The sequence below is a fragment of the Poecilia mexicana genome, unplaced genomic scaffold (assembly GCF_051168715.1).
Source record: "Poecilia mexicana isolate PSO_F unplaced genomic scaffold, ASM5116871v1 scaffold_11, whole genome shotgun sequence".
NCBI classification, from domain to species: domain Eukaryota; kingdom Metazoa; phylum Chordata; class Actinopteri; order Cyprinodontiformes; family Poeciliidae; genus Poecilia; species Poecilia mexicana.
In genome coordinates, this window is record NW_028263380.1 from 10,082,967 (window position 1) to 10,103,578 (window position 20,612).

Below are 20,612 nucleotides of genomic sequence, written 5' to 3' on the forward strand. Positions count from 1 at the left end.
GGGAGGTGAAATATCTTTTTAAGTCACTCACTGAGAACTACGTCATTTCATATGTGGAAAAAAATGCTTTTGCAAAGAATTTTACTTATAAAAAAGGAAAATAAAACATAAAACTGAGCCACAAATGAGTAAATGGACATATTTTCATGAATTTTAACCCCAACTTTGATTTCTTTTTTCTTTTAAGCTAACTATCTCCTTGCTTCACGCTCATGTTAACAGAACTACTTTAAACAGGAAGTTGTACGTTTGTCCACGTGCTCAGATCTATAAAAAGTCACGGATTTTGCTGTTGTTCTTGAGGCAACTATAACATAGCAGAAATAAAGTAGTAACACTTTTGGATCTGCCCTAAAGTATGAATGAAGAAAGAAGTGTAAATGTAAATAAACTTAGTAATAACGCTTGTCTGCAGATTAGAATCAGATGAAGGCTTGTGGGCGGGGCTTTTGTGGAAAGCAGCCAATCAGAGGAAGGATTCCTGCAGCAACTTGTTCACTGAAGCGTCACTCACTGCCACGTAGAGGAGAAGCTGCTGCTGCTGCTGCTCCTGCTGCTTCTTTTTGTTTTCTGCTTAAATTTGCCTGAAGTTGGGTGTGTGGGCATGTTCCTGATAGTGCTGAGCCTCCTCGGCTCCTCCATGCTGGCCTCCGTCCGAGGCGGGAAGCTGCCCGAAGCCGAGGTGGACATAGAGGTTCTGCAAAGGCCCTTCATCTGTCACCGAAGGTCCAAGTACGGAGACATGCTGCTGGTGCATCATGACGGATACTTTGAGAACGGGACCATGTTTTACTCCAGGTACAAAGTGTTTCCATGGCTCACACGCCTTGTTTATTAAAGAATTTGAAACATAATAAGTTGGAGGGGGAAAAAAGTCTTCATGTTTTTGTTCCTGGTGGATTATGCATTGGTCTGGCATGTTGTGTAACAGAAGTTGTAACACTGATCCTTCTCTTCTGTGGCAGTAAAAAAAAAAAAAGTTTTCGTCAATCATAAAACGGGAAAAAAAAACTGCTTAATTGTTTGTGCGCAATACTCTCTATTTGTTGACATTACGTGATTAAAATCTTACCAGAACTGATACTTTTGCAGAAGTAGGGGGTTAATATTGCATAAAGGAAAAGATACAGCAAGTCCAGTCTACTGCACTTTAAAGTTTGGATTAGATTTCAGAGATGGTGCTTGTATGGACCCGGCTGGCTGAAAGGAGGCTGCTACATTTTACCTTCTCTTACAGGATGAGAGAGATAAATGTGACTGCTTGGAAGTTTTAACGACTACAATAACAAAAGGCAGTTTCGCTACTTTAGCCATTACTCATTAATCAACCAGGTGATCAGCTTGTCTCATAAATTGCACAAGGTATAATATGAGGTGCAATAATTGTTCAAATTAGAAAGTATTAATTGTTATATATTTTTCTTAAATATAAAATCGATAAGAAAAATGTTACATCATCATTGTTACAGCTTTATTGGTGAATATATTGTATTATTTTAGCAGCAGGAAAAATAATTGTCTTTCAGCCACCGTATCATGCTATGCATTTTAAAGGTTCAAATTAATTATGGCAGGTATAAGCCTGGCGGGCCACCAGGCTCTACTTGTGCCCCCACCAGGCTAAGCATTACTTATTTATTTAAAATTGTTTAAAAATGTTTACATTTTTAAGACTCTGTAGCTTAAGTTCAGGTGTTAATCATCCAAACTTCCAATAGCATAAAAATTATCAAGTGATATTTTCATGTCTGCTGCCAACTTTAAACATTTTTTAACTCAAAAACACAACGGGCCGCTGGATGAATGACCGCCGAGCGCCCCAACCACCGGGCTTAGCAGGTTTTCTGGGGGAAACCTTATTATGGTATTTTATTGTAACTGTAAAATTGCTTTAATTTGTCTCAATATTATTACATGGCGAAACTCTCATTACACCCCAACAGCAGTGGAAACTATCCCTCAAGTTTTAAAATGTTGCTGGTCATCCCAGCACGCACATTTATAACAGATGTAAAATTATTGCCTTATTAAGGGCAATAGCAGCATTGCATATCATGCCATACCTGAATATTTTATAAAATGGTTCTGTGTCTTATAAAACTGTGAAACATCGGTGGTTGTAATTAAGCAGACTCAGGGGTCCCCCATTATAATATAAGCCTGGCAGGCCACCAGGCATTACTCCCTCCTGCCCTAGCGCATCTACCACCAGGTTTAACAGGTTTAAATGCTGAGAGTGAAGAGGTTATTTTTATTTGCTCACAACTAACTGTGAATGAAGGCAGAGGTGACACGTTTAAATGGCGTCTCTCAATATGTTTTTCCCAACAGTCGAAGGCAAAATGAGAAAGCAATGTGGTTCACATTGGGGATCAGGGAAGTACTCAAAGGCTGGGATCTAGGCCTGCAGGACATGTGTTCAGGAGAGAAGAGGAAACTGGTAGTACCTCCAGCCCTGGCCTATGGGAAGGAAGGGAAAGGTAGAGAGAGGCCTTGTCCGTCTTCTGTCTTCAATGCATGCTGCTGAACACAGTCAGTCTCTCTATGTGATATTCATGTTTCTCTGTATTACTTCCACTGGTTTTCTAGGATTTTCATGCTAAACTGAAACTTTATTGTGGGCCAGTCGTCTGCTTTGACTCAGCATGGAGCATGCAAACAGTACTGTGCTTTCACTCTGGTAAGCACAAACTACACTAACCAAACCCATCGCCCTGTAGGAGCTAACCATCCATATTATAGACGGAAAAACATCCGAAAGCTTGGCTGGACGACTCAAACTACCTACTTACGGTTTTGTTGATGCAATGTTTTGACGGCTCCATTTTTTAAGCTGACTTGTTGCCATGTTACCTGTGACCAGGTAAGATCCCACCGGAGAGCACACTGACCTTCTTGGTTGAACTGCTTGAAATCAGAAATGGTCCGAGGTCTCACGAGTCCTTTCAGGAGATGGACCTCAATGACGACTGGAGGCTTTCCAAATATGAGGTGAAAACAAAGATTTTTTTTTCTTCTTTTTCTGACTGTACAGAGTCAAGAAAAAGATTTTTTATTGTTTGTTTTACTTAATTTTTTTAATATTTACTTTTTTTAATCTCTATATCTCACTATGTTTGTATGTTTTAGGTGAAAGAATATCTCAGGAAGGAGTTTGAGCGCTACGGCTACCCGCCCAACGACACTTTACATGAGAACATGGCGGCCGATATCTTCGCCAAAGAGGACACGAACAAGGATGGTTTCCTGTCTTCAAGAGAGTTCACCTACAAACATGACGAACTGTAGCGTCACTGCTGTGGCTTGTCGCTTAAACACAAGAGACTCTCAGGTTATCTAAAGCAGCATGCTTGTGTGACACAGAACTGTGAAACTCATTGCGTCAGACATTTTAAGCAGACTGTTTTGCTTTTGGGCCCCAAGTTTTCAATCAGAGGTAATACTTTTAAAAACCAAGAACAGCAAAGAAGGTAAATCATTTGGCTTTCCATGTTAACTCATAAGATCATTGAAGACAAGCAGTTCTATTCAGAAGTTTTCATCTACTCAACAGCAGCTAAATGTTATTTTGGTGGAATAAGTATACCACAAAAAAACTTCATTGACTCTCAATAATCTCAAAATTTTATATACACCTCCACAAGTAGTTGGTTTATTTATTTATGTTTTTTTTTAGAAAAACCATACGGCTCAGGCGGGGCCTTCACCAAGCTCTAGTGCTAAGTATTTTACCACTACTCATCTTATGAGAAACTGCTAAATTATTTTAAATATTTCTCTTTTTTACATGGACCTGTCTTTCAAGTAAATTTTTTCCATGTACAGAGCTGTATGTCCAGAATAATGACTTTCATGCCAATTATGCACTGGCTTGAAAGATGCAGTATGTAAACTTCTGACCAGAACTGCAGGTCAAATGACTCCACTGAATCTCAATTTAAAAAAAAAAACCTATGGTGCTCACATTTTTCCTACTGTAGAAATGCCTTGTATTTCTTTTTCCTTTTTGACATCTTTCTAAAGCTAATTTTCTGGATCCATTTGGATAGGAAAACATAAACTCTCCAAAACAAATTTACCTTCAAATCTGGAACATGTTATATTTATTGACTTGAGCATTAAAATAGATTTTTTAAACAGATTTGGTCTTTTTTTTCTAGTAAAATGAACTCAGACATGATATTCAGAATATAGCTGTCAGTCACACACCACCTACAACTGTTTGTAGATGGTGTATCAAATACTGCACAATTTATTTTATTTCCAAATACTTTTGTTCAGTGCTTGTGGTCAGTCTTCCACTGTAGAGATAATCAGAAATGGAGTAGATACTCATCAATAAAATTGTTTGTGCCAACTTTGGTTAATTTGCTGATACTTCCACATTTGACCAGCAGATGGCACTGTCCTCCCAGTTAAACTTTGCGCTAGAAAACAGCAGAACTCACTATTTGCTCATAAAATCTGAACCCCGAACATCCTATTTATCCATCCTCGCATGTCAGTCTTATAAATTTTTCTAAAAAATAAAAGTCACATGTACAAAGACTACCAAGCAAACAGGTAAGACTGAGTAATCATAAAGGATCTACATGGAACCTTGTTTTTTACTCCAAAATGTGTGTTGAGAAATGGAAAGAAAATGAAATTTACAAATTATTAAAGTTCAACTTAAATGCAACTCTTGGACAAAGACAAGTTTGTATGTCTTTAAAAAGTTGCGTCTATAAATGTAGTAAACAATATAGAGTTGAGGTAACACAAGATGTCAAAAATCTTCCTTTTCAAGTCCTTCCATTAGTGAGTAAATCGATAAAAATGTTAAAAATAAAATAGGAAAAAAAAGTGATGGAAGACTGTGTCCCACGACTTAGTGTGTAGAGACTGTATCTAGTCTGTCGAGCCCTCCTCCTCACACACATTGAAAAGATTCCGAGCTGAAGAAGGTCAGAGGTCGCACAGTCAGAATAAGGCTGGACCCTGTTTGACACTCACACTCACGCAGAACACGCAAACACACCAAGGATAAATGAGTCTCTGTGTCCATTTTGTGAGTGTCTGGAGCCGTCAAGCGGCCGACCGAGGACCAGTGTTCTTTGAGTGAGGAGGAAGTTGGCGGCTCAGTGACTCATCTGAGGTGTGTCCTGATTCCAGGTGGCTTTGGGTTCACTGAAAGACAAAGTAACAAATGAGACCGCAATGCTAGGAGACAGTGTAAACATAATTTAGTGTCTTGCAAAAGTGTCGTACGCCTTGAACCTTCTCACACTTTCTTGAGTTTCAACCACAAGGTTTATTGTACTTCGTGTGCTAGACTTGCACAAAGCGGCACATAAATGTGAAGGAAGTATAAGGATACATGGTTTCCCATTTCTTTATAGGTATAAAAACATGTGGCGTGAATGTATTTGCCTTCAGCCCTGCATCTTCTTTCACATGTTTGCTTCGTAGCCTATATGGCTTATATTTGTTGTATATATAATGTTATTGTTACCTGTTTTTTCAAGATAGGGTGATTGTCTATAAGTTTGCAGTCTTTTTGGGTGGGTTGAACAGTGTTTTATGAGATGCTTTAAAGCTTGGGATTGGGTTTTATAACCTAACTCTGCGCTAAAATTCTCCACAATGTCTGGTTTGTTCCTTGACTTTTAAGATGCTGTTTGTTTGCAAATGTTCACTTACAAACTTCCGAGAACAACACAGAGAGGCTACAATTATATGTAGCTGTGCTACACTTTCATTCAACTCCACAATTATACACTGCTTGACGTATGTGTGTCCCATGAAATCCCCCTAAAATAACTTTAGGGCTTGTGGTTGCACAACCACAAAATGTGGAAAAGGGGAAAGGTCCTGCATGTGTCCAGAGTGAGTACCTCTGTTTTCTTTGCTTGGGTAAACGCGAGGGAAGGGCTTGAATTCATCGGGCGGCGGGAGGTCTTCTACAGGGTGGAACTGGAACTTGGATTCAAAGTCGTCTACTGGACAGAAAAGATGCAGCTAGTAGTTAAAACATTCAAGCTCGTTTTCCATCAGATCTGAGTTCTCATCAATACAAAAATTCATTTTAGCCAATATCACAAAATAACAGATAAAATCAATACCAATTGTATCAGTATTGATACAATTGTATCGGTATTGTATCGATACCATCTTCCTATTTAGACGATGGGATCTTCTAAATAGAAGATATTCATGTTTAGCTTTATCTACTTATTTCTTGTATGTGTTTCACCTTATAGCTTTCTTTAAGCCTTCATTTATGGAGGCCCATAGGTGCCACAAATCAATAAGCAATGAAATAATTTAATTACTAATGGGAGAAATTACAAATTACTTCAATTTGGAAAAAATATTTTATGTGCTAATGGTTAAAAAGGTTACAAAAGTACATAAATAAATATTAAAAACAACAAATACAAATGCACAATTACATAATAATTATGATGTATGATTATTTTTAATTTAAAACTCAATTATTTTATTATGTTTTTATTAAATTATTGACTTATGCATAAAAGTTGCCACAGTTTCTTGTCATAGATAAATAATTATTCAATGATGTAATGATTTATTTATTCATTAGCAAAACTGAGGCACGTTTGAACCTCCATGTTTGTAAGTTTCTAAAACGATTAATGTTAATATTTAAATATTTAAAGTCAGCCTCTAGAATGCAAAACTTCACATGCTTAAACAATACCTCCCAGGCTATTGTTTAAGCTATTGTTAAGCAAAAACAAAGGAAAGATATAAAGGTTTCAGAAAACACAAGAACTTTGTGTTTTCTGATGCATCAGAAAACACAGTGCATCAAACCCTGCAATTTAAATGTGGCGCACTGTCTTTTTACCACAGTTGTACATTCTCTCTCTTTATATGCAATAAGATAGTGAAACTTTACCCAGACTGTGGAGGTGTCCATTCCTAAGGCTGAATGGAGGTGGAGGAGGAGGCGGCGGAGGGGGAAGAATGCGGGTGGACAACTCTGTGGTGGGGGAACGTGCCGGAGGAGCCGGTGGAGGAGCCAGCAGCCGACCCACACCTGTCAGAGAGACGAGGGGGATCAGCAGTTTGATCTGACCACATGCAAAGTCACCACGATTTGATCTAATGCCAGCTAACACACACAGAATATTTAATTATGCTTATTTGTAACTCAGGGAAAAAGCAACTATTCACGTAAACTCCCAAAGCACACACAGTGTTGGGTTTAATGGCAAGGTGAGACTAGCGCCACAGAATCCAACCTGGACTCTGCAGGAAAGTCCACAAAGAGATGTTTCTGTTCACTCACACATGCAGAAAATCAGCAGAGGAGTCGATCTGAGCTCGTTTTAAGTCAAACAATTTCATAATGACTGTATTTGTCACTGTATCGTTTCACTGTCTCATGGTTTAATTTCTGGTCCTATATGAGGGTTAAAAACTTTTGTAAAAAAAAAAAAAAATTAAAAAGATACTATTTTTGAAAGGTGACGGTTTTCCATGTATCTCAGCAACTCTGTGGTTGTCCTTCACCACATGTATCAAACTCGAGGATCCGGAGCCAAATCCGGTCCACCATCATTTTTAATGTGGGCCTCCAGACTCCATAGAGCCACATAAACAGAACTTTCGAGATACAACTTGTGTGCTTAAATATTATTTTATCAATAAAAACAAATCAAAGGAGTTTTACATGTATACTGCCAAATTACATAGAAAGCTTTTCAATATTATTTAATTTCAAAAAATTTTAATTGAATGCAAAGAAATATATTAATATTCTAACAATCTGTTAATAATCATCAACACTACTATAGCTGACAACCAGCTCTTTAAGGACATTTATGATCTTGATATGAATCTAAAAGAAAACGAGCTTGACACCCCTGTCTTACACCATTTTATCTCTGGACAATTATATTCTGAAATATTAATATTCTTTTGGGCAGTCAATAAATGCCACAAAGTCACATATAAAGTTACATCTTGGCTTCTCACTTGTTCAATACAAGATAGCTTAGAAGTTAGCTAAGAATTTAACTACCTTTCACTTTTATTTATTTCTTTATTATTTTTTTTTCTAAAACATGACTCAGACTGCACTGGAAGCTTTTCCAGCTTTGTGAAATCACTGTGAGCAGTTTTAACCTTCGAGCTATTTATAACAACCTGCACGATGCAGAAAGCTGTGGACAAAAAAAGCTGGATATTAAAAAGCCTCCCTGCTGACATCAAAGACACATTAGGCACCACCTACCCAAACTCCTGGGCACAGCCGGCGGGCGCCGAGTGGGAACGTTGCAAGGGTATGACGGTGGCAGCGAGCGCATGGCTGCCGAGGGCACCGGGGCCACTTTGGGCGGCGGTGGTGGAAGGGTGGTTGGGCAGCTTGGGGTGAAGGACGTCGGTAAAGGCGGAGGAGGAGGTGGAGGAGGTCCCAGGGGGCTATCACGCAGAATGGGGAACCTGGACGGTTCAGAGAACGGAGGTGGAGAGTAGAAGAAGTAACCTGACGAGCGGTCTGGGATGGATGAAGGAGGCGGGTGTGTGAGTGGGGGAGGCGGAGGAGGAGGAGTCGATGGCTGGGGCAAGGACGTGTGGTGAGAATGTTGAACAGGTAGCCATGTTGGCCTGGTGACCTGGGACGGAGGGGGAGGAGGCGGGCAGGAGGGAAGGGAAGGAGGCTTGTTGGCTGGTCGCTCGGCTTGATGCGGCGGAGGAGGGGGAGGCACAGATGGAGGGGCGGGCGGAGGCGTCGGGGGTGAGGACGCCGGGAAAGGTGGCGGGTGCTTGCTGCCGTGAGAGGGGGAGGGTGGAGCAGAGGCGGAGGAAGTGAGAAGACGCTGGAAGGAGTTTTGGATCTCTGCAGTCTTGGGAGACTCTGAAAGGCTGCTGGAGTCCGCCGATGTAGGAGCGTTCCACTGAGGCCTCAAGGAGACAGAGGAGCTCGACCGAGACACTTCACAGGATACAGACAAACAGGAACCATAGTTAGGCTAATACAGTAAACAAAAAATAGTTTGTTGAGGACAGGGGTATGTTGAACTCACCTGGGGTCTTGCTTGGTAAGTCTCTATGACCAATAGGCCTGAGAGTGGGAAACCCTGCAGCAAACAATCCACCTAGAGAGGACCCTGTGGGACCAATCCCAGCTGATTGGTTTTGAGAAGAGCCAACATCTCCTGTGTTATTCTTGGACTCTAAGAAAAAAACCCACATTAAATACATTTGATTAGTAACAATATGTCAATGGTGGTCATCAAACTGAATCAAAATAATAGAAGAATGAGGTTAAAATGATGAAACTGATACTTCGGGTTAGGTCAGTGAATTAACATCCACCTACTTACATTCTTTTGGGTGGATTGAAATGCTAACTGTTTGGCTGTCACTTCATATAAATTATTATAAGATCTTTAAGAAGAGAAGATCAGAAGCAGGGAGATTATAAATCACATTGTCTGTGTTTTATTAACCTCCACAGGGATTCCTCCCTGAAGGGTAACAGGGTCCAATTTGTGTGCATGTGTTCAAATATAGATCACAGACACACAACATTGACACCCCACACCTCAGCTCCCCCTTTGACCTACATAATCTTCTCCCACACTCTCATCTTTCATGCCCTTCTCGCTAGAAGACATCACACCAGGGCGTTTTAAAATAGACTTTTTATCAAATCTCCACATGATTAGACGATACGGTTCGGGGACTTACTATCAACTGCAGGAGCGCTCCGGTCGTTGACCTGTGTGACTTTCCTGAGCTTGGCGCCTTTCTGGATGTCGGCCAACAGAGCATTTCTCCCTCCTCCTCCGCCAGACTGGAGCTGAGGAGGCTCCAAAGGGCACTACGTTACAACAGGGGGAAAAGAACAAGTATCAGTCATTTCTATTACGTTATCGTAATTTATGTCACAAACGAGAGGGAAAAAAAGTTCCTCACAATATTTATACCACTTGATATGTTTTCTTGTTTGTTGTTTTACATTTTCGTACCACAGACAACAATCATTTCTGTTAAGATTCAATGTGATAAAAACTTAGAGTAGTGCATAATAAAAATAAAAAAAATTAAGTGCTTTTTTTTATTCGGTAGATTTTAATCTGTAGAATCACTTTTTAGTGACATCTGCAAGTCTTTTGGTGTGTGCCTCTGCCAGCTTCACACACATGGAGACTGACATTTTTTCCAAGTTTTCTGCAAAAATACTTTCAGCTCAGTAAGATCGAATAGAGAGAGCCTGTGATATTTCAAGTCTTGCTACCAGAAATTCTCACTCAGAGTCAGATTTGGACTTTGGGTGATTCTGAGATATAGTTACAGAATCTCTGACCCCTCAGGTCTCCACAGAACAGCTGCATTTATATCGATACTCAGACAGAGCGAAGGGAAGGTGAATTAAAATGCATGCCACACTTTTCAGAGTTCCACTTCATAACCATGTACTACTTTATAACATTTAATCTACCCCAAGCTGCATTATTATTCTGGTTGTGATGTACCAACATTTGAAAAAGATGAAATAAGTATTGATACTTATTCATAGTACTGTAAATCTAAATGATTTCTTATTAGATCTTTTATTTTTTTTTTATTTTATGGCTATATTCCAGTCCATATAATCATTTTTTTTATTATAATGATTATAATCAAACAAATGATTATAATGCAAATATATAAAAGTACACTGCAAAAACACAAAATTCTACCAGGTATTTTCAGTCTCTAGTGCAAAATATCTTAGTACTCTTTAAATAAGATAAAACTAACTTACAAGTTATCTTTCAGTAAAAAAATATGAGCTTGATTTAAGTCAATAATTATTTAATATTAATGAAAAAATTCTAGTTATATGGAATAATCTGAAAGCAGAATAATACATTTTTACAATAATATAACTTTATATTATATTATATTAGTAACAAAAATTACTTGTAAATTACTTGTAGCTAAGATTTTGTGTTTTTGCAGTGTGTCGAATTATCTTCCTGTAAACTGCTAATTAATGGACACACAGGAATCAGAAGAAATAAAAAACAAGATGAACTGAGGGAATATTTTTTTATGATACATTTCCACACGACTTGTCTTCCCCCTACGCAGAGAAGCAGGAAAACTTGAGATCACTGAGTTGTTTCTTCAGTTTGCTCCATGCATCAGCTCATTTAAAACAAGGACACTGTGGAAACACAACACCTTCCTGCCGGCCAGAGTCGCCTCTTTGTCCAGTTGTCTGCGTGCTTGCGTGCGTTGCTCAATCAATAATGCAAAAGCCGCCTCCAGGTGTCGGTTATAGGTGAGTGTTTACAAATGGATGAGGAAGATCTAGAGGTAGACAGGCTCACCTGCGGCAGGGCGGCGGAGGGGGGAGGCGGTGGCGGGGGGCCGGGTGGAGGCGGCGGCGGCGGGGGACCTGGGGGTGGCATACCGAAGATTCAGATACCTGCACAAGAGAAACGCACGCTTTATCACCACAACTATTTTCTTCCAGCGTGGCTACTGGTGATGTTCAGATCCCGTTTTGTCACCATGGACTGCCACTGTGTGGAAGGGGGCTTCATCTGATGACCTCCTGGCCTTTCTTCCTGAACAGGAAAGGCTGTGCAGCACAAAACAGGAAACAGAAAGCAACTCCATCCTCTCTGCAGAAACCTGACACAACTCTCCGCCTCCCATTTAACTCTTCTTCCCACAATGCTGGGCTTGAGACGGGAACAATGGGGAGCGTTGTGTGAAAAGTACTAGACCCCTAGCCGCTAGTCAATGTGTGACGAAAGGTTCTCGGTGCAGCTACGGGATGGAAAACACATCAAGGAAAGACCAGAGGAAGAGGACCTGCACTGTTCAAACATATTGTTCTTTTTTTTTTTCCTGAATATACTCAGGATGTCTTCTAAGATCCAGGATGGTGTCAGCAGGTTCCAACCAACTTTGGTCCTGCAAAAGCCTCTACAGCCGCTCAGTGACAAACACTGAAAGCATCCTGACGTTTTTGCACACTCATCCCCTCTGTGGAATTTGCTCCTGCTCCTCCTTAGCAATTTAATAAACGCTGAACAGGACCTGTATTGTTGCTAAAAACGAAGCTCCTTTGTCCCCTCCGTGTTTACATGTGCCCAGTTCGTGCTTTGGGAGTTTTAAACCTGGCAGACTGTCCGCTGTTGCTATTCCTGTCTTTATAACGGTCTCAAGGATCTTCTGCCCTGTTCAGATTTATTAGAGGGCCAAAAGCCAGACACCCTGGTCTGCCGAGCTCTGGCCGAGCAGGTGCTGCAGAGAGCGCACGTACACCGTCTCCACCAGCCTTTGTTACCTTTCCCCCCGAAGGTTGTTTGGCCTCCTTGAGGCAAAAAGGAGCTCATGTGACTCCAGACAAGTAACTGGAACTGCTTGCAGATTCAACCGGAATAAGGAGCATTTTGATGACACAGACAACACGTTGCCTTTAGAAGAAGTTTCTTTCCGCTGCGCTCTAATCAGTAATGGAAACATTTGCAAAAACATTCTTCGAAGCTGTGAAACAGTGAAGGAAGGGAAGATAAGTTGCTCCTTTTTGACATTTTAAGCGGGAAGGCAATGAAAAAAGGAAAGAAAAAGTGAAACCCACAGCCATCTGAATAGCTAAAAGTTATATTTAATATCATATAATACTCAGTTTTGAAAAACAAATGTGTTCCGGCAAATAGTAACAAATATTCACGTCAATGCAGCAGATAGCAAACACTAGATTTCAGCAAGACAAACAAGCAGGGTCAGTGTTAGCCAGAATGCATAGATCTACATTCATATCTTTTTGTGACTTATAGCCTCTGATATATGCTTGATTTAGTTTCTTGTGGGTCAAACCGTTTTAATTTTTTGTGACACCACCTAGTGCCTAATTTTGATGTGGAGGATACAAGTTCCATGGCTTTTGATTTGTTCATCAAATAAAAATCTGAAAAGGTGTGCCGTGCATTTGTATCCAAGTCTCTTTACTCTAAGACCCTTAAGAGGCACCGAAGTCCAGAAAATGTTAGAGAACAAACAGTTTCATAAGGACAGAAGAGCAGCTTGAGGAAGGGTTATATATGTCAAGCTGTAAAAATCTCAAATGTAAACATGCCCAGAGGTGGACGTCTACCTAAACTGACAAGCAAGACAAGGAGAATATGAATCAGAGAAGTAGCCAAGATGCCAGTAGTAACTCGGCAGCAGCTGCAAAAATCTACAATTTAAACTATTAGTCACTCAATCCACAAAAATGGCCTTTATGGAGGAGTGGCAACAAAAAAGTTAAAGGAACAGTTTGCTATCAGCCATGTAGGGAAATCTGCAAACATCTGGGAAAAGTGCTAGTAGTTACATGAGACTAAAACTCAACAAAATGTTAAACACTATTCTTGGCAGAGTACAAAAACTGCTCATCACTTTCTCACTATGAAACATGGTTGTGGCAGCATCATGCTGCGGACAGGTCCACCTTCCAGCACGACAATAATCTTAAACATTTACACAGAGCAACAATGGGATGGGAAAAATAAAGGTGTGTTAGAATGGCTAGAATGTCAGACCTAATCAGACATATCTGAGACTGAGATATTTTGCAAAGCAGAACATACATAAATTTCAGTCTGCAAGTGTGAAGTTGAGCTCGAGACATATCCGTAAGCATCCTTGCTGCAGTAACTGCAGAGAAATGAGGAGGTTGAGTGCAAATACAATCCATTCTTTAAAAAAACAAACAAACAAACAAAAAAACAATTTAAATCACGTGTCATTTTCATTTTACTTCACATCAACTCACTAATTTATGTTGTTCCATAAATATCCTGGTCTGAAACTGCACTAAGACTCGTGGCTGTGTGGCAAAATGTTGGACAATGAAAAAGGAGTGAATACTTTGCGAGGGACTGTAATTGTTGCTTCACCTGGTGAGAAATAGGTGAATGGATTTGCAGATAATAATAATAATAATAATAATAATAATAATAATAATAATAATAATAATAATAATAATAATAATAATAAATAATAATAATAATAAAAACATCCACTTGTTGCATAAAACAGTGTAAAAAGAAAGACTTTACCTTGTAAAAATAACTTTCCAGCAGAGACAGCTTTGGTGCCACAAAGCTCAGCACAGTTGAGTCCTCATGGTGCGCTCTTCATAACGGGACTGTGACAAAGTTATTTTTAGTCAACACAGGCCAATAAGACGCCGCTGATCAAACGTACAATCCCATTTGGGTCCTATAAGCACCTGTAAACTCCTCTCCTCTTGCAGGAACTCTTAAAGAAACTTTTCTTTTTCTCTCATATCTACGGCCACCAGCTTGTGAAGCGCTGGTCCAGCTCAGCAGCAGCAGCAGTTGCGGTTTATTTTCCCAAACGCGCTCTGCAGGAGCCTCACAGTGCCAAGCCACACCTTAACGCCACATAACAAACAAGCGACCAATGGTGAGGGAGAACGGTTTGTAGCTTTAAATAACACATGGACGGTAATTTAATCGATTTGAGGTCTAGTGCAGTGAGTGGAGATTACATTAATGTGTAAATTTTAGGAGTTTACAAATAGTTTTAAGCTATTCCATCCTCTCTTCCCCCGCGCTCACAACTGTGAGGTTGACACTTAAGCGCACAAGCTCGCCCTCTTGTGTTGATAAGACGCCATTGCACCTCTCAGTCACTCGTAACGTTCATCTCCAAGGAATCCAGCTCTTGTTTAACCTGTTGCACCTTAATTACTGTGAGATAGACTAAAAATATTGCTAATGGGATTGCAAAGAAGCGATCCTTCATAAGTGTCGACACACACCTTAATGTTTAGCAGCTGCAGAGGAATGCAGCAGCACAGGTGAGGTCCTCCCTGAAGCATATAGGTTTGGCGTATGCTGCAGGGCCTGTGTGTGAACACTTTGTAAAACCTTGTTGCTTTTATAGGATTAAGTCGTACGACAACAATGGCTGACGAAAGGGCATTGTTTTGTTCTGAAAATTAGTTTTCCTTTCCGTAAAGCACTGTGACAAAATCAACAAAGAAAGCAAAACTAAACAAAAAAACTTCTCCTTTAAATGTTCAAATTAAGACACTCATGGGATATTAACGCACAGACACACACACACACCGGTAGAGTCAGCCGTTGCAGATTTATTTCTAACTTTGCCTTCGTGTCAAGCATTCACAGGTGATCAAAACTACACAGCTCCTTTTTTTAAATTAAAAAAAATATATATATCACATGTCATGTCTTCATCTGGATACCAAGAGCATATTGTTTTCAGTAGAGGCAGCTTTGCAACAAACCTTGTAAAAATATGCCTGATTGAATTTAATCCTTCATTAAAATAGTTTCTGCTTTTTGCTGGTAAATGTCTGATTCACCTTCACCGGAATCCTTCAGACCGCCCAGAGTCAAACGTTTTACAAAAGTCTTGCAAAAACAAGCACTATCCTTCATCATAGAAAAATTATTTGTAGCATTTTAACATTGTTTTTTTTTTGTTTGTTTTACTACAAATATTGGAAAACATGTTTTGAACATCATTTCAAAGAAGCATTTCACTTTTTTGAGAGAAAAACAGCTTTTGATTACTGCTTCTTTTTTTTAGGAAAAAAAAGGTTATTGTGATTTGATGAACTGTAAAAAAAAAAAAAAAAAATTAAGAGCGAAAAACAAAATCAAGGTTTTAAAAAAGTAGTTTCAAAACCATTCAAAAATATTTCCATCACAGAAGTTTCTGCTGTTCAGTGTCAGCTTAACGATGGCTTCTTTAGGTGAACCAATTCTGCCTTTTGGAAATATTTTAATTGCAAAAGCAGTGTACAATTTAGATGTAGAAACTAAAGAAGTCCCAGTTATCAACCTTAAGATATTGCTGGTTTAAACTACAGTTGGGGAAAAAACCATGGGACGGTTACCGGACAAGTCGCCAGTCCATGATGCGACGCTGTACATTTCATGATACCTTTACTCAATATTTTCATAGAGAGAAAATCCGATACCAGCCAATTACTTCTTATACTTGTCCTTTGAATTGCGTTTGTGACATTTCATGTGCAAAACGGTTCAATAACCTTGATAAAAGCAAAACAAAACATAAGACATTTGTAACATAACCCTACAAAATGTCTTAAATCTCAAAAATATATTTGAACTCGTATTCAGAATTCTGCGTTATTGATATAAAACCCAGGTGAACATCATCCCCAGCACTCTGTACAGTACAATGCCTCATGAGACCAAAGCTCCTTCAGCTATTTAAATCCCACTCCTTCTTTTGAAGCAATACTGTGAAGCAGTCTTTTTTTACACACGCACACACAAACACACACACCCCTCTTCCCAGGGTCACCGTTTGTCCTCCCTCCCTGCCGCTGCGGCTTCCCTCCCCTTCTCCTCGATGGGCAGGGTCGATCGCGGCCTCCTCTTCTCCTTGAACCGACCCGAGCGGGAAACCTTCATGTTCCTGCGGCACGTCTGCTCGTTGAACACCGATTCCAGCTTGGAGTCGTCGAAGGTTTCGTCGCTGAGGAAGCTGGAGCCCTGCGCGGGGATGGTCTGGTCGGTGGTGGTGGCGGTCTTGGACGAAGAAGAGGGGTCTTTCAGCCTGTCCGGTTGCTGGGCGAAAGGGTTGAAGTCTGGGCCCAAGCCGTAAGGATCCGCACTCTTTTTCTTTGGGATGAACACCTTCCACCATGGGACCTTCTCTGCCATCTTGAACTGGCGGTTGGGGCCTGTAAAAAAGATTGAAGCACTTTAAAAAATGTATTTATTTATTTTTAATGAACAAAACTTTGCAACACCTTTAGAGTTGGATTCAACATTTTCAACTCTATCAAAGTACATGCAATAACAATAAGAAGAATGTTAACTAAAAGACACTGATGTGGCCTTTCCTCACCAAGAGAGGTGCTAGTTTTGATTCTAACAGAAAATGGAAAAAAATATAGGCAACACAGTATTTGTCCTTAGCCTTTATCTGATCCGTCTTAAACCTAAAACAACAGTGTAACAAAGTACATGCTGTTTGTTGATCTATTTATACACACAGAAGTGACGTGAGGGAGAGGTTGGAAAGCTCGAAATGATACAGCAGAGCAACTTTTGCTGTAATCTGTTCAGCCCTCCTGTTATCAGCTCTCACTCTCCTTTTTTAGCCTCAACAAACTCCCTGATAGGAATTACCGTTTCTCAACATGTAGCAAGCACAGTTTCCTGATAAAATGGCAATTTAAACACCTCACTGATACCGAAAGTATCAGTGAGTCAGGCAACGTATGGGACTTTAAGCAGAGTTTGATTCGGGGCCCCTCTTCCTGTCAAGATCATCCCATAAAGACGATTCTTTGAATCTTTCACAAAGTGAATTTACTTTAAAGCATGTACGTTTTGAAAACTTGTAATGTATTAATGCTGAAACCGTCAGAGTGAATTTAATAGTATTCTCATTCTCAATAAAAAAATAAAAAGATAAAAAAAATCATGCAGATTCTTCATATATGATGATAAGATTCCAAGCATTTAAGGCTGGTTTCAGGGCCTTAAGCAGTGGCTTGGTTTGCTCTGCCTTGGGCAAGCTCTGCTTTGAGTAGCTTCACATAGCTGCAGTATCTGCACTGAAGAGTTCTGCTGCCAACCTTGTGTGTTCACTTACCTGAAAAAGATTGATTTATTGTCTGTACTTATTCATAAACATACACTCAGATGGTTGGTCAATTTACTGACAGGAATAGGTGAGTTTATTATTATTGTAATTAGTATTATTATTAAAAAGACATTTCACTTCTTGACTTGACTGCAGATCATCTGATCCAAGAAAAAAAAAAATTGGCCAATTCCGAGTCGTGAGCCGGTTGATCGGTGCATCTCTACAACTTTGAAACATCTCTGATATTTTACTTCACTGCCAAATAATCACCTTTAAAAATACAATAAATCCCACGTAAAGGTCATTCGACACGTCTACATTGGAATATTTTCGGTTTCTGGGCCAAAGTTTCAGCAGCTAATCCCATGAATAACCAGTGGAGCCATATTTAGCCTCTCTGTAAAACTGGTTTATTGAATCGTGAGAACAGAAGCGCAAATCAGTGTGAATCAGATGTCAAGAATATGCATAGGATGAGAAAAAGTACCAGTGCTCTCTTACCTGAGTTGTGGGAAAGAAAGATGGTAACAGTTAAAGGGAGTTGGAGCTGGGCAAATTATATTCTTGACAATCCTAAGATATCTCCAAAGCTTTTAGGACGCCGTGTCTTTTTTCTTCTTCTTCTTAGACCACAGACCTAGGATCAGAAGTGACAACAGTCCTTCAAATGGTCGATGAGCAATCCATTTTCAAGCAGAAGACACTTCAAACACCCCGCACCAAACACTTTGTATGGCTTTTATTGTCGCTCTTGCTAAACAGTTCACTTGCTTTCTAAACCGGTCTTCGGTAAAATGGACTTACATATTTATAAGAAGCAGCGTAACCTCCTCTGAACCGACACGTTTCCGCCCGAAACTTCGTCCAGCACCACCTGTTCTCGCTGCCTATTGGCTGAGCCCAGCGCGTCACCTCAGAACAGCCCAGGTGAGTCCGGAGCGGCTGTGGGTGGGGCTTTATGGTTGCGTGGCAACATACCCCATGGGAGCTCGCGCCTCTTCCGCGGCAGATAACGCATAAAAAGGACTCCTTTGTATCAGGTTAACCCAACCCAAGCCGCGGAGCCAAATTATGTTTAGGCTGTTGCTCACCATACAAAGGAGTGGAGCAGGGGCGGTGGGAACTTTATTCTTTATTCAGCAGGGGTTGTACTATCTACTCTAGATAATAATAATAATAATAATAATAATAATAATAATAATAATAATAATAATAATAATAATAATAATAATAATAATAATAATAATAATAATAAAAACAACAGGTTACACTCATCTACACGGATGTAAAGCAGGTGTTAGTATTAAAATCATTGCAGGAAGATGCCAAAATTAGCCGTGATATCAGTTTTTATCTCTATTAGTAATTATTCTATAATGTATTTCTATTTCATCTGTATGTAGAAACTGTCTCGCTGTATGGCAAGTGACCAGGAAACACTGCGGCAGTAATAGACAACAACACCAAACATAATGTGCTGCTATCTTAAGGATCTATAAAAGATACTGCTTCCTGATTGTAGCTGCAAATATAAACTCACAAAACAAGCATTAACGTACAATACTCTCACATGATACCAGTGTGTAAGTAATTTAATGTTTAAGATCATTTGTGTTTCCAAAACTATTATTTTAGGATGTTGTCATTTTATTTTCAAAAACTGTGAATACATTTTTTAAAATATAAATTCAGTAATGTCCGTATCAGATATTCCATATCGGTTGATCACACATGAATGATCATGTCTTTTCAAAGCAGATAAATAAATATTTTTTTATGCAAATATTTGCAATGTTCTTTGTTTCTGTGTGCATTGTCTGTTTTTGGGCGCTTAATGGAATTGTGATTGTAATTTAAGGCCTATTTTAGGTACCATACCTGTATATATATCTGTAGGTCTTTTTACATCTCCTGGAAGTGATCCTATGCTGTTAAAAATTGTTGACCTTGGAATCCCTGAGCGGTTTCTGTCTGTTTGGGTTGTTGCCAACAGGGAGTACCAGAAGAAACCCAGACACAGAGGGAGGAGGGAGGAAGACAGGGAGTCCCTTTTTGTCTCTCTCTCTCTCTCTGTTTCTCCCCTTAAGTGAGAGTGAAATTCATGGCTTTGGTACCTGGAATGTGTGCCATCGGCGCTGCTTCCCGATGACAGGCGGTGGCCTGCATACCTGGGGACTCATCTAGACAAAGGTAGACATGGACGCACTTCAAAAACTTCAATATTTTAACAATAAAGACAGATAATATGTGAAAGAAGAAGAAATTTAAGAACTGAAAGTGACTGAATAAATAATTATTTATAAAGTGATGCCCTTAAAGATCTTGTAGAATTGCCTAGGGTTTACTTTAGCATTTAATACTAAAACAAAACTATTTTTTCCTACGTTTTGCACCTTAAACCAATATAAAATTATCCTTCTGCAATTTTGCATATTTTTTGTCGTCTCAGTGTCACATTTTAAAATTTTGCTGCTGCAAAGCTGCGTCTCCTTTCACATGATGCAAAAATATTACAGTTGGTTTCACTTAAGATTGATCATTAACTTTGATTGCATCAGACAGAAAAAAAAAAGGATCAATCCAAGACCGTTTAGATAAGAATCCGCATAATAAACATTACCTCATTATGACAGCAAATCTTACGTTGAGCCCATTTGTTCTGTATCAAGGAACACTTTTAAAAGAGAGTCCACTGAAACGCACAGAAGCATGTGGAGAATGTGTGTCGAAAGCTTGGTGATTCCATCGAGAGATTTTGAAACAGTGCCCTGAATTGCGAAATCTCTGTCCTCCATGTGTGTTTGTTGCTGTACCTGGAAACAGGTGTCTTTCTGTCAAAACAAAAGTACACACAGAACCAGTCTCACACAAGGTGTGGAAAAATAGGAAAAATGTGGTTTCACTTCCTGTCTAAAACGCTGGTTGAGATTTGTAACAAGCACAATTGAAAATCTGGTTTGCTGAGGGAGGGGGAATCTAATTGTAAA

The 20,612-nt window shown here is 39.6% G+C and overlaps 3 protein-coding genes across 6 annotated transcripts; 1 reads left to right on the plus strand and 2 right to left on the minus strand.

Annotated features, from left to right (window-relative positions):
* Nucleotides 1-457: 457 nt before the first annotated feature.
* On the plus strand, nt 458-4,681 carry LOC106923573 (peptidyl-prolyl cis-trans isomerase FKBP14-like). Of its 2 annotated transcripts, XM_088010153.1 has the most exons (5): nt 458-798; nt 2,332-2,480; nt 2,645-2,680; nt 2,864-2,991; nt 3,130-4,681. In XM_088010153.1, exons 1-5 carry the CDS (start codon nt 605-607, stop codon nt 3,286-3,288), a joined length of 666 nt encoding a protein of 221 aa, XP_087866279.1. In that variant the 5' UTR covers nt 458-604; the 3' UTR covers nt 3,289-4,681. The 2 variants fall into 2 exon arrangements, with proteins under 2 accessions (XP_087866279.1, XP_014852173.1); XM_014996687.2 differs by lacking the exon at nt 2,645-2,680 and having other exon boundaries at nt 466-798.
* On the minus strand, nt 4,075-14,972 carry wipf3 (WAS/WASL interacting protein family member 3). Its single transcript, XM_014996686.2, has 8 exons — nt 14,064-14,972; nt 11,337-11,434; nt 9,706-9,838; nt 9,039-9,188; nt 8,246-8,947; nt 6,905-7,045; nt 5,877-5,978; nt 4,075-5,169 (listed from the first exon to the last, which is right to left on the minus strand). Exons 2-8 carry the CDS (start codon nt 11,415-11,417, stop codon nt 5,129-5,131), a joined length of 1,350 nt encoding a protein of 449 aa, XP_014852172.2. The 5' UTR covers nt 11,418-11,434; nt 14,064-14,972; the 3' UTR covers nt 4,075-5,128.
* A 132-nt stretch (nt 14,973-15,104) lies between these two features.
* On the minus strand, nt 15,105-20,346 carry LOC106923577 (proline-rich protein 15). 3 transcript variants are annotated; one of them, XM_088010154.1, is made up of 4 exons: nt 20,246-20,346; nt 19,740-19,805; nt 18,127-18,262; nt 15,105-16,711 (listed from the first exon to the last, which is right to left on the minus strand). In XM_088010154.1, the coding sequence occupies exon 4, from the start codon at nt 16,689-16,691 to the stop codon at nt 16,326-16,328; it is 366 nt and encodes a 121-aa protein (XP_087866280.1). In that variant the 5' UTR covers nt 16,692-16,711; nt 18,127-18,262; nt 19,740-19,805; nt 20,246-20,346; the 3' UTR covers nt 15,105-16,325. The 3 variants fall into 3 exon arrangements, with proteins under 3 accessions (XP_087866280.1, XP_014852182.1, XP_014852181.1); XM_014996696.2 differs by lacking the exons at nt 19,740-19,805; nt 20,246-20,346 and adding an exon at nt 18,430-18,552; XM_014996695.2 differs by lacking the exons at nt 19,740-19,805; nt 20,246-20,346 and having other exon boundaries at nt 18,127-18,423.
* Between the last annotated feature and the right edge of the window lie 266 nt (nt 20,347-20,612).

Coding starts and splice junctions, on each gene's coding strand:
- LOC106923577 (XM_088010154.1), bottom strand. CDS start 16,691: ATGGCAGAGAAGGTCCCATGGTGGAAGGTGTTCATCCCAAAGAAAAAG.
- wipf3 (XM_014996686.2), bottom strand. CDS start 11,417: ATGCCACCCCCAGGTCCCCCGCCGCCGCCGCCTCCACCCGGCCCCCCG. Junction 9,189..9,705: donor GAGCGCTCCTGCAGTTGATA/GTAAGTCCCCGA, acceptor TTTTTTTCTTAG/AGTCCAAGAATAACACAGGA. Junction 5,979..6,904: donor TGGACACCTCCACAGTCTGG/GTAAAGTTTCAC, acceptor TCTGTCCAGTAG/ACGACTTTGAATCCAAGTTC.
- LOC106923573 (XM_088010153.1), top strand. CDS start 605: ATGTTCCTGATAGTGCTGAGCCTCCTCGGCTCCTCCATGCTGGCCTCC. Junction 2,481..2,644: donor CTATGGGAAGGAAGGGAAAG/GTAGAGAGAGGC, acceptor GCTTTGACTCAG/CATGGAGCATGCAAACAGTA. Junction 2,681..2,863: donor AGTACTGTGCTTTCACTCTG/GTAAGCACAAAC, acceptor ACCTGTGACCAG/GTAAGATCCCACCGGAGAGC.